Source organism: Aotus nancymaae, unplaced genomic scaffold (assembly GCF_030222135.1).
Source record: "Aotus nancymaae isolate 86718 unplaced genomic scaffold, 86718_ANA_hifiasm-v0.15.2.pri h1tg000014l, whole genome shotgun sequence".
NCBI classification, from domain to species: Eukaryota; Metazoa; Chordata; class Mammalia; order Primates; family Aotidae; genus Aotus; species Aotus nancymaae.
The window spans coordinates 67,030,199-67,044,159 of record NW_026988425.1 but is presented as its reverse complement, the minus strand read 5'-3'; the positions used below and the strand labels follow the sequence as shown (position 1 = coordinate 67,044,159).

General features: G+C 45.6%; 1 protein-coding gene across 1 annotated transcript; it reads left to right on the top strand.

Annotated features, from left to right (window-relative positions):
* Positions 1–763: 763 nt before the first annotated feature.
* Positions 764–13,505, top strand: ENC1 (ectodermal-neural cortex 1). Its single transcript, XM_012462170.2, has 3 exons — positions 764–1,191; positions 5,021–6,835; positions 10,931–13,505. Exon 2 carries the CDS (start codon positions 5,034–5,036, stop codon positions 6,801–6,803), a length of 1,770 nt encoding a protein of 589 aa, XP_012317593.1. The 5' UTR covers positions 764–1,191; positions 5,021–5,033; the 3' UTR covers positions 6,804–6,835; positions 10,931–13,505.
* The last annotated feature ends 456 nt before the right edge of the window (positions 13,506–13,961 follow it).

Here is a 13,961-nt window from a genome sequence, read left to right as displayed (position 1 = left end):
AGCACGTGGTGCGCTCTCCGCAGGACAGCGCCCGGGCTGCCGCCGCAGTCGCCTGGCTTAGGGCAGAGTCCAGCCACGGGTGCCGCACCCGCTGGGGAGTGGGGAGGAAGGACACATGGGAAACGCCTGGGGCTGGAGTCTCTTTGGCTCTCTGCCAGCAAGGAAGTTAACCCTCCTGGCTTGCTCAACCCAAGTGTCCCCAAAGTGTCCAGACTTTTGCCCTTCCATTGCCACTATCTCTCCCCACTCTAAGTGTCTTACCCAAGGAGCTATCTGTGCCCCGTGCCCAGGGCCCGTCTTGGGGATACCCAGCTGGCCCCCTGCGGCCCTTTCCAGAGCATCTCGCGGACTCTGGCATCACCGAGCTCACAGACCCAGGCTGCGCTCCCCTGAAGTGGGTCCCTCAGATCCGGGGCTGTCCATTAACCAGGCTAGCCCAGAGAAGCGCAGACACTCGGACTCGGGAAAACTTATTTTATTTTCGGTTCCCCGGGTTGCAGCTGCCAGCCGCTGAGCGAGAGCGTCCGCTTTGTCTCTCTGCACTCCCCGCAGCCCCCCTCTCCCGCTTCCTCTCCCGATTAACTCCCCCGGCACGCTCTTCCCCAGCTCCTCTCCTCCTCCCACTCCTTTTCCTCCTCTTCCTCCTCCTACACCGCGGACCGCGCTAATGCGCTTCCTCCCTCCCCCGGTGTCGCTCTCTTTGCATAAACGCCCCCTCCCCTCCCCGCCGCGCCACTTATAGCGGGGCGCGCGGCGGCGGGGCGCAGACTGCTCTGGCAGCCGGAGAGGAGGCGGTGCGGCGGTGGCGCTGTGGAGAGTCCAGACGCCTGGCGGCCGCCGGCGCAATCAGCGCTTTCTAGCTCCCTCCCCCGAGCGCACAACCCACCTCCTTCCGCAGCGCCTGCAGTGGCAGGCTTGCTCTCCGCTCCGGAGACGCGCTCCGGGAGACGCTCTGCGGGTCCTGGGCACGGGGTCCGCGGCGTAGGGACGAGAGGCGGAGGCGAACGCCAGCGGTAGCCGGTCCGCGAGCCAGCGTTCGGCGCGCAGTCCTCTCCCCGGCCGGCGCTCCTTGCGCGCTCCTTACGCCCGGGCACTCGCCACTGCTCCCCGGGGCTGAGCGATCGGTTCGTCGCTTCCCGCCCGTGACTGACGCTAGAACTCAGTTGTGCGTTGCAGCCAGTCGCCACTGCTGTAAGTTTCCCCCACTGCCCCGGACCTGTTGCAGGCGATGCGGGCTTCAGGGGCTGCTTCGCCTGCAGTAGTGTGTTCGCGAGGGGTGAGCGTGCTCCGGGCAGCCGGGCGCTTCGACTTAGGCCAAGGGGAGCTGTTCTCGGTGAGAAGAACATGGTGCCCTCTGCCGCCCTCCCACAGCAGGCAGGAGCCGGGCATCGCCGGAGGGGTCGACCGGCCTCCCCTCCGCGGTGCAATGTCCAGGGCGAGCCGCTGGGGAAGCGAGGAGCCGAACTAAGGATACAGTCAGCCTCCCTCTTCCGCGGAAAGCAGCTCTTTCCTGGGGGTGGATGTCGCGTTGTGTCTCTCCCCGCAGCCTCCAGGGACGAGCGCGCGGGATGGTTGGCCCACGTTGTACCCTCCCAGGCTCGGAGGAAAGTTGGGGCCACGCACAGACACCCTGAGTGCGAGCATGTTCACTGCGGCGGAAATATCTACAGAGAATGAATGAAAACTGCTTTCTGAAAAACTAGTTTCTTGATCTGTCGAGTAACATTATTAGTTACAAAGGATAGGAATCGGTGGGCGGGGTGGAGATGAAACACTGAGTTTATCCACATGCAGTCTGGTGTCGGAGGCACGGCCAGCCTCTTAAATAGCGTTGCAAGTGTTAATAAAAAGACTCCGGCAAGAAGCTATTTTTGTTAACAAGATCTTTATAATGTTCTATTGTTACCGGCAATATAAATGTCCATAAAAAAATCTGCCTAGTTTCTCTTTTGATTGGATTGAGATCAGGTTCAAAACCTGAAGAAGCGTAAGGGGTGCTAAGCATTGAAGGCAGAGAGCCTGAATTAGGAGCATGAAGTGAACTGAAGTTACTGTAACTGAAGCCCTTTTGATGTTCACAGTAATAGCAGCCCTTTTCCCTGTCTTCTTTGTAGACGCAGGTTAAGTATATGTGTGCATTTTCTTGGCCACTTACTTGGCATGCAAATGTGATTTCTCTGGGGGCTTAAAAATGCTCGAAAGATGATTCATTTTATGTTGAAGGTGTGTTCAGTGACTTGTATACATGGTTTCTGCCGACACTTTCACGTTTGCACAGTTTTAAACCAGAAAGCAATTATTTCTCCTTGGGTTTCCAAGTTTACTTTTTATTTTAATCAAACATTGTTGCAAGAATGTTGATTGTGATTTTGACTGTGACTTGCTTTTCCATCTGGATGGTATTGAAGATGACAGGCTAGGCTCTTCCTTCTGGCTTGATGGGCTAACCTGGAACATACAGGAGCATAAACACAGGATGCAGAGAGATGTAGATCCTATGTCCTGAGGTCTTCTCAACAAATTGTTTTCTTAGGTGTAAGTCAGTCTGGTTGTGAATGTTGTTTTGCACCTTCCTGAATCTAATGTTCAGAGAAATATGTCTGGGCCCAGCATGATTCCAGCTCAATGTGCAAGCATTTTGGTGCCTGTGCACTTAGTTGCAGGGAGCCTCATTCTTCCCTCAGTCAGGGCAGCATTCGCTCTTAGCCTGAGAGGCGGCAGCTTCATAGGAGTATGTAGACAGTCTTTTGAGGTTTAGGCTTAACATCTTCCTCCAAATACTTCAGATTGAATGTACTAATTAAAATAACAACTACAGTGGTGGAGCGTTGAGAATGCAAATGAGTGTTTTAACCCTTTGGAAACCTGATGCATTCCCATAGGTTCATATGGTCATTCTCCAGAACACTGGGCATTGGTTAGACTGGAGTAGACAGTAGAAGCTTAGCTTGAGGTGGGAGTGAGGCTGGCTCCTCACCATTTTTCATATCCCAAGTCACTGTGGAGGTTACTCGGTGCTTTGTAAAGACTTCCTAACACTGGAGCTCTAGGACTTTGTTGCTTCCTTTCTTCCACTAAGCCATGTTTACTTATCATAAAAAGTTACATTCCAAAAAGAAAGGAAAACCAGTTGCATCACCTAATGGTATGAAGCGTTATGTGTCATGCCCCTGCCTTTGTGGTTTGCTGTGGTGTCTCACAGTGGGGTTCACATCTGGTTGGGGAGGTGGCAGGTTAGTATTTTAGCCCATGAATCTGTGGCAAACCATTCATTTACATTTATCAATAATTCTTATAATATAAATGTGAAAAATATATGAATGGTTAAAGGAAACAGTTTCAGCTGTGCTCTGAGGACTGGCTGGCTGTGTCTGGAACAGATACTGTAAACAGCCACACAGTTTACCCTCTGGGGATAAACAGTGGGATAAACAGCTTCTTTAGGAATCCTTGGGTAGGCAGGTTCTTGAGGACTTCATTCCTTTGAAGTAACAGAGGGGTAATATACAAGAAAAGGGTGAAGGCGTGTGATTCAGTTTTTGAAGATGGATGACAGGGATTTCCTGTGTCGCTACCCTACTGTTTTCTTACTAAAGAAAACCAAAAGATAGCATTCGATTCTGCCATAATTTCAGTTTAGATACCAAGTGAAAGCACTATAGCCGGCAAGTAAATTCTGGGGTGGTCCTAAATTAATAACAGTTGGCAAAATACACACAGACACACAGACACACACACACACACACACACACACACACATTTTTTGATTGAAATAAAGCAGTGTTTGCATTTTGAACGCCCTCTCTGCAGGTGCCAGCATTTGCAGGTATATAGGAACAGTGCAATCCCGGTGATGCACTATTTAATCAAAAGACAAGGGCGAATCTTTTGTTCTTGCAACTGGTTTCCCAAAAATTGATATAAAGCAGGAAGAACAGAAAACAGCAGTCATGAGTATGCTACTCAATATATTCTTTTTATGTGCCAAATCCTCACATGGGAGGCTGTCCAGAGCAAGACAGGTAGTCGGTGATTATGGCCAGAATTTATTCTGTGTTTTGACTAAAGCCTGCTGATCAGTATATGGTTATGTTCAAATTGGGATGCTTTTAGGAGTCTTCAGTTGTAGAGCTTTCTGGTTAGAAATTAATCTTTAAATTGGGAGGCTGAGGCAGGAGGATCAGGTGAGGCCAGAAGTTCGAGACTCTGTCTCTACAAAAAAAAAAATACAAAAAATTATCTGGGTTTGGTGGTGCGCATCTTTAATGCCAGCTACTTGGAAAGCTGAGGCAGGAGGATCACTTGAGCCCAGGAGTTCGAGGCTGCAATGAACTGTGATTGCACCACTGCACTCAAGCCCAGGTGACAGAGTGAGACTTGGTCTCAAACATATGTATAAAATGAAGTACATTAATCTGTAACACTTAAATAAAGGTCTGATCATTGCAGAAGTTGGTCTTACATTTCCCATTTACTGTATGTGCTGGGAGATTGGATCTTACCAAAGGAATTCTTAATAGAATTAATTATTAGGTGTTTGTTTTACGCATGGCTTTATGTTGCATGGGGCATGAAAGCCGGTGCCCATTCTCTGGCATTATGAGAGCAGGAGACCTGGCATTTGAAGTGGCCCACAGTGAATCAGCTAGACTAGGACAGGGAGCTGTGAGAATGAGACATCACTTCTCCTGGCTTTTGCTGACTTACATTCTAAAAAACTTCAATGGCCTGAAAGTTGGCAGTCAGGTTTTCCAAGATGAACCTGCTTGTCATGCAGTGATTTTTTTTTAAACAGTGCAGAGTTCAAATAGCTCAACAGTGTTCCAGTGAATAGCTTTCCTTCTGGGTAGTTGTCTCTGGCTTTGTCCTGGAATAGCCATACACTATCCTAGAAGAGTTAAGTGGCATAGTTAGCAACAAAGTGTTCTGGTTTTTGCCCCAAACCATTGTTGCTTTTGTTCTGCTGTTCTGAACGTCAGGAGCATAATTTTCAATGTATTATTATTATTATTATTTTTAGGAGTGGAAGCAAAATGTCCGTCAGCGTGCATGAGAACCGCAAGTCCAGGGCCAGCAGCGGCTCCATTAACATCTATCTGTTTCACAAGTCCTCCTACGCTGACAGCGTCCTCACTCACCTGAATCTTTTACGCCAGCAGCGTCTCTTCACTGATGTCCTTCTCCATGCCGGAAATAGGACCTTCCCTTGCCACCGGGCAGTGCTCGCTGCATGCAGCCGCTACTTTGAGGCCATGTTTAGTGGTGGCCTGAAAGAGAGCCAGGACAGTGAGGTCAACTTTGACAATTCCATCCACCCAGAAGTCTTGGAGCTGCTGCTTGACTATGCGTACTCCTCTCGGGTCATCATCAATGAAGAAAATGCAGAATCACTCCTGGAAGCTGGTGACATGCTGGAGTTTCAAGACATCCGGGATGCATGTGCAGAGTTCCTGGAAAAGAACCTGCATCCCACCAACTGCCTGGGCATGCTGCTGCTATCCGATGCACACCAGTGCACCAAGCTGTACGAACTGTCCTGGAGAATGTGTCTCAGCAACTTCCAAACCATCAGGAAGAATGAAGATTTCCTCCAGCTGCCCCAGGACATGGTAGTGCAACTCTTGTCCAGTGAAGAGCTGGAGACAGAAGATGAAAGGCTTGTGTACGAGTCTGCAATTAACTGGATCAGCTATGACCTGAAGAAGCGCTATTGCTACCTCCCAGAACTGTTGCAGACAGTAAGGCTGGCACTTCTGCCAGCCATCTATCTCATGGAGAATGTGGCCATGGAGGAACTCATCACCAAGCAGAGAAAGAGTAAGGAAATCGTGGAAGAGGCCATCAGGTGCAAACTGAAAATCCTGCAGAATGATGGTGTGGTAACCAGCCTCTGTGCCCGACCTCGGAAAACCGGCCATGCCCTCTTCCTTCTGGGAGGACAGACCTTCATGTGTGATAAGCTGTATCTGGTAGACCAGAAGGCCAAAGAAATCATTCCCAAGGCTGACATTCCCAGCCCAAGAAAAGAGTTCAGTGCATGTGCTATTGGCTGTAAAGTGTACATTACCGGGGGGCGGGGGTCCGAAAATGGGGTCTCTAAAGATGTCTGGGTTTATGATACCCTGCACGAGGAGTGGTCCAAAGCTGCCCCCATGCTGGTGGCCAGGTTTGGCCATGGCTCTGCTGAACTGAAGCACTGCCTGTATGTGGTTGGGGGGCACACGGCCGCAACTGGCTGCCTCCCAGCCTCCCCCTCAGTCTCTTTAAAGCAGGTAGAACATTATGACCCCACAACCAACAAGTGGACCATGGTGGCCCCACTCCGAGAAGGCGTTAGCAACGCCGCCGTAGTGAGTGCCAAACTCAAGTTGTTTGCTTTCGGAGGTACCAGCGTCAGTCATGACAAGCTCCCCAAGGTTCAGTGTTATGATCAGTGTGAAAACAGGTGGACTGTACCGGCCACCTGTCCCCAGCCCTGGCGTTACACAGCTGCGGCTGTGCTGGGGAACCAGATTTTTATTATGGGGGGTGATACAGAGTTCTCTGCCTGCTCTGCTTATAAATTCAACAGTGAGACTTACCAGTGGACCAAGGTGGGAGATGTGACAGCAAAGCGCATGAGCTGCCATGCTGTGGCCTCCGGAAACAAACTCTACGTGGTTGGAGGATACTTTGGCATTCAGCGATGCAAGACTTTGGACTGCTACGATCCAACATTGGATGTGTGGAACAGCATCACCACTGTCCCATACTCGCTGATTCCTACTGCATTTGTCAGCACCTGGAAACATCTGCCTTCTTAAATGCAGTACACTCTAGAGAAAGTGAGCATGAGGTAAGAAGTTTAGCTGTAGATATAAGTATGCCTATCATTAGGCTATTACATAAGTTCAGTACGTGGGGTGAGATCTGTTCCACAGAGACTATAGTGCAGAGGTCCTACCAAAGCTGTAAAAATAAGAGAGCTGGTGCCCCCAGAACTTACCCACTTGTGTTGACCACAGCCTCAGCCCCGCCATGGCATTAGCCAGTGGTTCTCAGCTTTTACTGAGCCTCAGAATCTCCTGAAGAGCTTTTCAAAAACTGCATCCCAGAGACTCCGTTTCATTTGGTCTGGATGGGGTCCAAGCATCAGTATTTTTAGGAAGTTTCCCGATGATTCCAATGAACAACCAGGTTGAGAACCCCTGAGCTCTGTTAAGAATGGCAGCTAATGTTTATTGAGCCCTCACGTGTTCTTGGAGCATTGCCACGTGTTTCCCACGGATCATCTCATTCTATCCTCACAACAACCCTGTGGGTAATTATTACCAGCTTCATTTTGTAGATGAGGAAACTTCATGCATTATGGAGGGTAAGCTGCCCAAGTTAGCAGAGCTTAGTAAGTGGTGGGGCTGGTCAGGAAGCCAACGCAGGGGGTCTGGCTCCAGGGCATAAGCACTGGAGCATCATGCTGCACTGCCACTGAATAAACTTGGGCTTTACGTGCATGACGCCAATGCCATCCCAGGTGATACTTCGTTTACATTCAAATTTTGCTTCCCCAAACCCTTTCTGGAATGAATAGGATTTAAAAAAAATGTATTGCTCAAATTCATTCCTAGTTTATTCTCTCCAAAATTATTAGCTTATTTTAAATGTTTTTCTTAAAAAAGAATAGCGCCCTTTATGGCGTTTATGACCTTAGAGATAAATCTGTATCTGTCTTTGTAAAAGGTTGCACATAATAGCAGAAATTTGTGCAGATAATACCCAGCCACCTAAACTTCCCTAACTATGGCCTTTCAGAATTAATCATTCAGGCTGCCCCTATTGTCAAGTCTTAACAAAAGTTGTATTTCTGTGTCATGCATCTGAGTACAAAATAGTTGTCTGTGTATTTAAGAGTATATAATACTCTCGGCTCAAATAATTGATAGGCCTGCACAGTTCAGAGTTCGCAAGGCTCATGGCCACTTTGCTGCTAAGCATTTTTAGGACTGGCCTCAGGAATTGCTTAGGCATGTATAAGTGTAGCCCAGCGCACACAGAATGTGTTGATTTGTTTTGGTGATTTATGGGCTTATTACGAATAATAAGAGAAGAAAGTAAGTGCTTTGGAGGAACTACAATGAAAACAGACTCATTTACTTGGGAACTTTTGGCTCTGTTTTCCCTAGTACGTTTCACACCTTTGAAGGGGACTTCAAAGGGAGAAAAGGGGATCTAGGCGCAGTGGCAAGCTAAGCAAAGAGGGGTTTCATCTCATGGGTCTTTTCTTTCCCCATCTCTTACAGCTCATTTAGAATCATCATTAAACCTGGCCTCACTCTCCCATTTCGGCTGCTATTTTTTTCACTTCTTCAGTTATCTTTTTCACCCTTATTACAGTTAGCAGAGTTCTGAGTTATGTCACACTTTCTTGGAATGAAACTCCTTCAAAACAGCAGGAACAGTCAGACACCTCCTCTGGGGAACAACTGGGCTAATAGCGTCCCACACCAAACTGGTTTTTGTAGCCTTGCTGGCATCTCAGTAATCTTGAACAAACAAATGCTCTGGAAGTGGTTATTTCATGTGTGATATGAATGCATGACTCACCTCTAAGGCAGGTTTAAAGACCCTCCTAGGCAAAAAGCATCAATTAACAGCACACTTAATTGGGTGTTAGTCCAGAACTGAGTATATTTGCACAGAGAGCCATAAAAATTGCTACCAGGGTGGTGGTACATAAAAAGTGACAATGGGTAGGCTGGCTGGCTGGCTGGCATCCTTGGAACAAGGTAAGGAAATTGAAGCAGAAAGAAGAGAGAAGCCACATGTGCGTTCTGGCCCTCGTTTTAAGTTCTAGACCTTCCTGAGTTTTAGATTGCTTCTCTGTCAAATGAGTGGTTTGGTCTATAATTCCCCTGTGACTGTCCCAACTCAGACTTGGGTCAATTGATAAAGGAGTGGGGTTAAAAGAGGCAAAAATGCCTAGCCCAGTGCTTGGCGTGTAGTAAGTTCAATAATCGGTTTAGACCCTAACTTACTCTGAGATATGGCAGTGGAATTAGCTTTGTGTGTGGTAGGAAAATGAGGTTTCTTTGACTATTATCTGCTTGTTGTCTTTAGACTTCATTTTTGGTTCCTCCTCTTTCAGCCCAGAGTGAGCATGTTGGCAAACACTTGACTTCACCCTACCCTTAGTATTTGAACTGAATCATACCCTTCTGGTCCCTGGGAAACAGAGCCAGTAAAGTGTTAAGTTATATGCAAAATAACATCCTCTTCACCCTTGGTGCTACCAGTGAGAGACCCAAGCACATAAAAACTAAATTTGACAGGGCCAGGTTTGCTGCGTAAACGCCTGATCAAAGCCATTCTTTGAATTTCCGACAGGGAGAATGTTGGTTAAAATATCTACAGTTTACTACACAAGATGGTGCTAAAACATTTAAGGGGGTTGGAGTGCCTTAAAGGGCTGGGTAGGTAGGTATCAGTCCCAAACTACGAATTCCTCTGCCCTCCAAATGTAGGTGCTAACTGAATTAATACAGTGTTTAACAGAAAGTTTCCCTTGGTCTTAAAGCTCATCCACCAAGGAGGCTTTATCTGCCTCCTGCTGCTCTGTCAGTGGGTGGGAAGGGCAAAAAGGAAATTACTTTGATTATCCTCTGTTTTCATGGTACCGTGTGGCCTCAGCCTAACTTGGGCTTTGCTTTGCTTTGTTTCTTCTCTAGAATTTTTTTTTTTTTTTTTTTTTGGTGCATGTCCTTTTTTTTTCCTGTTTGAATATGCAGGGTTTTGTTTGTTTGTTTGTTTGTTTTGGTGTGTATATATATATTTTTTCTGTTTGAAATATGCAGTGTCTTGAAATTTTATATTATTACAAGATACATTCTTTTAGCCTAATGTTGATGTACAGGTTACAGGAGGTGGAGGTGGGGCAGTGACACTGTAGTCTAAGGAATGCCTTGAAAGCTTGAATCACTGTTAGGAAACTGCCAGAAGAAACAGCTCGTGAAATGAATCAGCTTCCGAACGCACAAAAGCAAAGTGGGAAGAATTCAGTGCAAATCATGAGTGGCCCCTCCAGAATTCCCTTTGTCTGTACTTAGAGTTACAGCAATAGGGATACAAAAGCCCTCTGCAGAATTTCCCCAGATGAAATCAGAAATAAATAAATGGGAAGGGTGAGCAGTGTGAGGAAATGCAAACTATGAAATGTGCAGGCTTTGTGGTTACGGCACTTTGAACTGATATTCATACTTGATGTAGGTAAATTCTGTAGCACGGGCACGCCGTAGCTGCTGGCACCTAAGTGTGGACTAATGAACTTTGAGAATAAACTCCCACCTTGCACTGTTGAGGCCTGATACATCATTGTGTGAAAGGAAGCGACACTGATTTCTGCCATAATGGATAGCAGAGATGCATTTAAATAAGAGGATTAGTATGTCTGCCTCCTAGATGGTGAATAAAGTTAATTTGGAATCTTTCATGGTACATGGGCCAACGAGGATTTGCACAGGAATCTCCCTTCTTTTGACCTCTTAGTGATCACTTTACAGTGGCTCTGTTTAACCACAGAAAGAAATTTTATGAATGTTGGAAGCAGAAGATAGCAACTCATAATAGCACCTAGACATATAGGTTTGGATTTGAACATACATATATGCTTAGGAAAGAAGTGAAGGTCCTTCTTTAGACACCACTGTTTTTGTCAGGCCAGCCATCAGCAGGGATGCATACATGCACATGTGTGTGCATTTAAGGCAAGTGCTTTACATATCTTTGCACAGTTCCTACTGAACATGTAAGACCTTTGGAAGCAATATTGTCCAGTTCCATCCCAAGTTTAATTTTTAAAACAATTTTGTGGCTAATAACAAAAAATCTTAAAACTATGGCGTCACACAAATCCTTCATGCTTTTTTTGTTTTGTTTTTTTCTTTTCCTTCTATTTCAGCTCACTCCATCACTCGATGAGATAATATGGGATTTCTACTTTGGAGAGGCCAAGTTTAATGAAGAGAAAAAAAGGAAAAGAAGTTGCAAGACTTGAATAAAATCTGCTGCACCTTGTAAATGCTCTAACTGGACATGAAGGAAGGGGGCGAGGGAGGGGGGTGGGATTTTTGGTGCAAGTAGCACATGGTTTAAATATGAATGAACGAACCTGTGATCTAGTCCTTGTCTTGTAATTGTGGATTAATGTCAACGTTAATCAGCCCCTCAAAGGGAGAGAAAAGCGGGACCTTTTCCCTTGCTGTACCATATTCAGCATTTGATTTCCATGGGCTCCGCCATTTATGTGTAAAATTTGAAATGGTTGTCACCTCTCTCTGAGGAGCGAGCTTGAAGCCTCCACACCAGCTGCTGCTGGAGATTCAGAGCCCAACTGTGGGTCCAAGAGGGAAGCTGGCTGAAGAATGAGGACCACTGGACTCTCCGTTAATCTCTAAGGGGTCTGCTCCCCAGGAACGTTTCCGAACAATGGGGACTTTGTTGGTAGCCATTTGGTAGATGTTCTTTTCTATTTATAAGTGACTTTAAACTTTCCCTTGGCTGTTAAGAAGTTTGTTATAGATATAGCTATTTATTGTTCGATGCCTGCATGCTGAAACAATGCCTACAGCTGTCTTCACATGTATGGACGTGTGTGAATGGTTGTATGTTTTGCACATTTTGTGGCTGTTGAGATGTGCTTTGCTGCACAAACATGAAAAATTTTGAGTTACAATTTGGAGTATAACTGGAGGGTGGGTTGGGGAGGGGTGGATTTTTAAAATGTCAGGACAGGGAAGGATGACAAAATGGAAATTTCAGTTACATCCTAGAGGTAGAGAAACCATGGAGATCACTTTTCTCAGACTCACCAACTTTTAATGGGATTTCATGGGGTTTGGTTGTGCTGATGGGGTAAGGGGAGGCTTCTTTCTGCCCTTTTCCCCCTTCCCATCTGATTTACCTGATTCAGTCTCAGCTGCTGAAATCTGGAAAGGACCAAATTGCTTTACAGTTTTTTTTTCTTTGTGTAATATCCTGAAATCCTGGAAAATTCTATGGAATAGGTCTGTATATAGGGCACAGGTAAAGGCATTGTCCAAAGTTTATTTATTTATTTATTACCCTATAAGAACGCTTTGCCATAACCACAGTTAACGGGGAAAAACAGAAGTGTCACAGATGTAAATTAAATCACCAAATTTACCTGACCTGAACTGGTTCTCTTCTTGCCATATGATTTAGTAAGTTCTAGAAGGTTGCCAAGACAATAATCACGTTGGCACAATGTATGCTTTAGTGCTCACCCTTAGGCAGATCTCTTTTTAAAAACTCTTTGGTGCACAAGTAACACATTTGGCCACAAAACACCAAAGAATCGTCTGCAGTGGCCCCTATTGAGAAGTTTTCCGGTAGAGTTGGAAATCAGTTGTGAATACATTCTTTGCTAGTTGGAGTGCTTGTTTACTGAGCATGTGCCGTCCTAGGTATTAGTGCTAGTCTCAAATAGGTGCTTCCCCTGAGGTGCGGGGGACGCCCAAAGTTTGCAACTCAAACTGCTTTCATTGATGTTTCTCACATTGCTGTATTTTAGAAAATAGGGGTTAAGACTGATAACAACCTTTTACATTGTGACCGTGTTTGCCTTGTCTAATGACAGATAAATCCTTAGCATTTCTCTCCACCTTAGTACTTTAGACTAATTGTGCTTGTCCGTCCATGCCATGAATGAGTGGGCTGTAGTTGGGCCAAAATAAATGAGCCGTTGGAAGAAAAGAATCACAGTACTTTCCAGCAGTCAGTCCCGTGGTTCCTAGATGTGTTCTGAGCAATGCAAATGTCTAATTGTTCCCCAGCGGGCATAGTCAGTGTCGTTTATATTGTAGCAGTTACAGCGCTGTAGTTTATGATGCAAATCTGCCAAGAGAGATGTATGTGTCACTGCGTGGCTTCTGAAAGCAGGATGAATTTTCTGCAGCTGTTTCAAAGTTGGGGTCTGTCCTTGAATCCTCTATTAATTACTGTGTGTGAGCCAGGGGGAGCCGTGTTAAGCGTTGGGCCCCCAGCCTGCAGGGAACTTTCTGGACTCCCGCTCTTTGAATTGATGTAGGCATTTGGTCTAACTACTTGACCATTCTCACCCAGCGAAACGTCCCACACTTTGAAGCAAATACAATTCACAGCACAGTACACACAAAAACCTTGGCATAAGACAGAGAAGGTTCTTCTTATTTTGTGGGCTGGTTGCTGTAGAAACACATAACAAAGGGCAGCCCTCCACTTCTGGTAGAATTGTGTAGCCCCTTTTCTCTGGGCTTGACACCTGTCTTGAATAAGAGTGATTAGAGCCGCATAATATCCCTCTCTTGGCTATTGACTATGTGGTTCACGTACAAAACTGTATAAGTTGAAGGAAAATGTTCATGTTCATATGTACTTGTTTGCTATGACTACATTTTGAGGTTTTGTAAAACTGTTATTTTTTTTTTCACAATGTGAAACTGAAGGTCAATAAATTATTAGAGATTTTCTCTTCATTATGTGTGTGGGTCTTTATTTGAATACATAATTTGAGCCTTTTCTCATTTGTCCAAAGAAGGATCATTTCAGATATTTCAAGCATGTTTTATTTCACCATTTAGTGATATTTACAAAGGTAATTTTGCATATTAAATAAAACTTGTTGACCATTAGAGTATCTCTAAGCAAAGCAAAATACCTCATTTATGGGTTATTCATAGCTGGGAATCTAACGAGTCATACACCATGCCATATTAAGACAGCATACTTCATAATAGAAGGAATTCAGTTTTTTGAAATCCTCACGTGGGTTATATTTTGATAGAAAGCTGTTGGAGAAGGAGCTGGAGTTCAATCCTCTTTTCATCTGCTGACATCCGCTTTAGAAATCATTTAAAGTGGAAAGATATGCGTATTATTTCTGTACTGGTACAGAAAAGCACAAGCTTAACCCCCTCAGGGACACTTAGCTT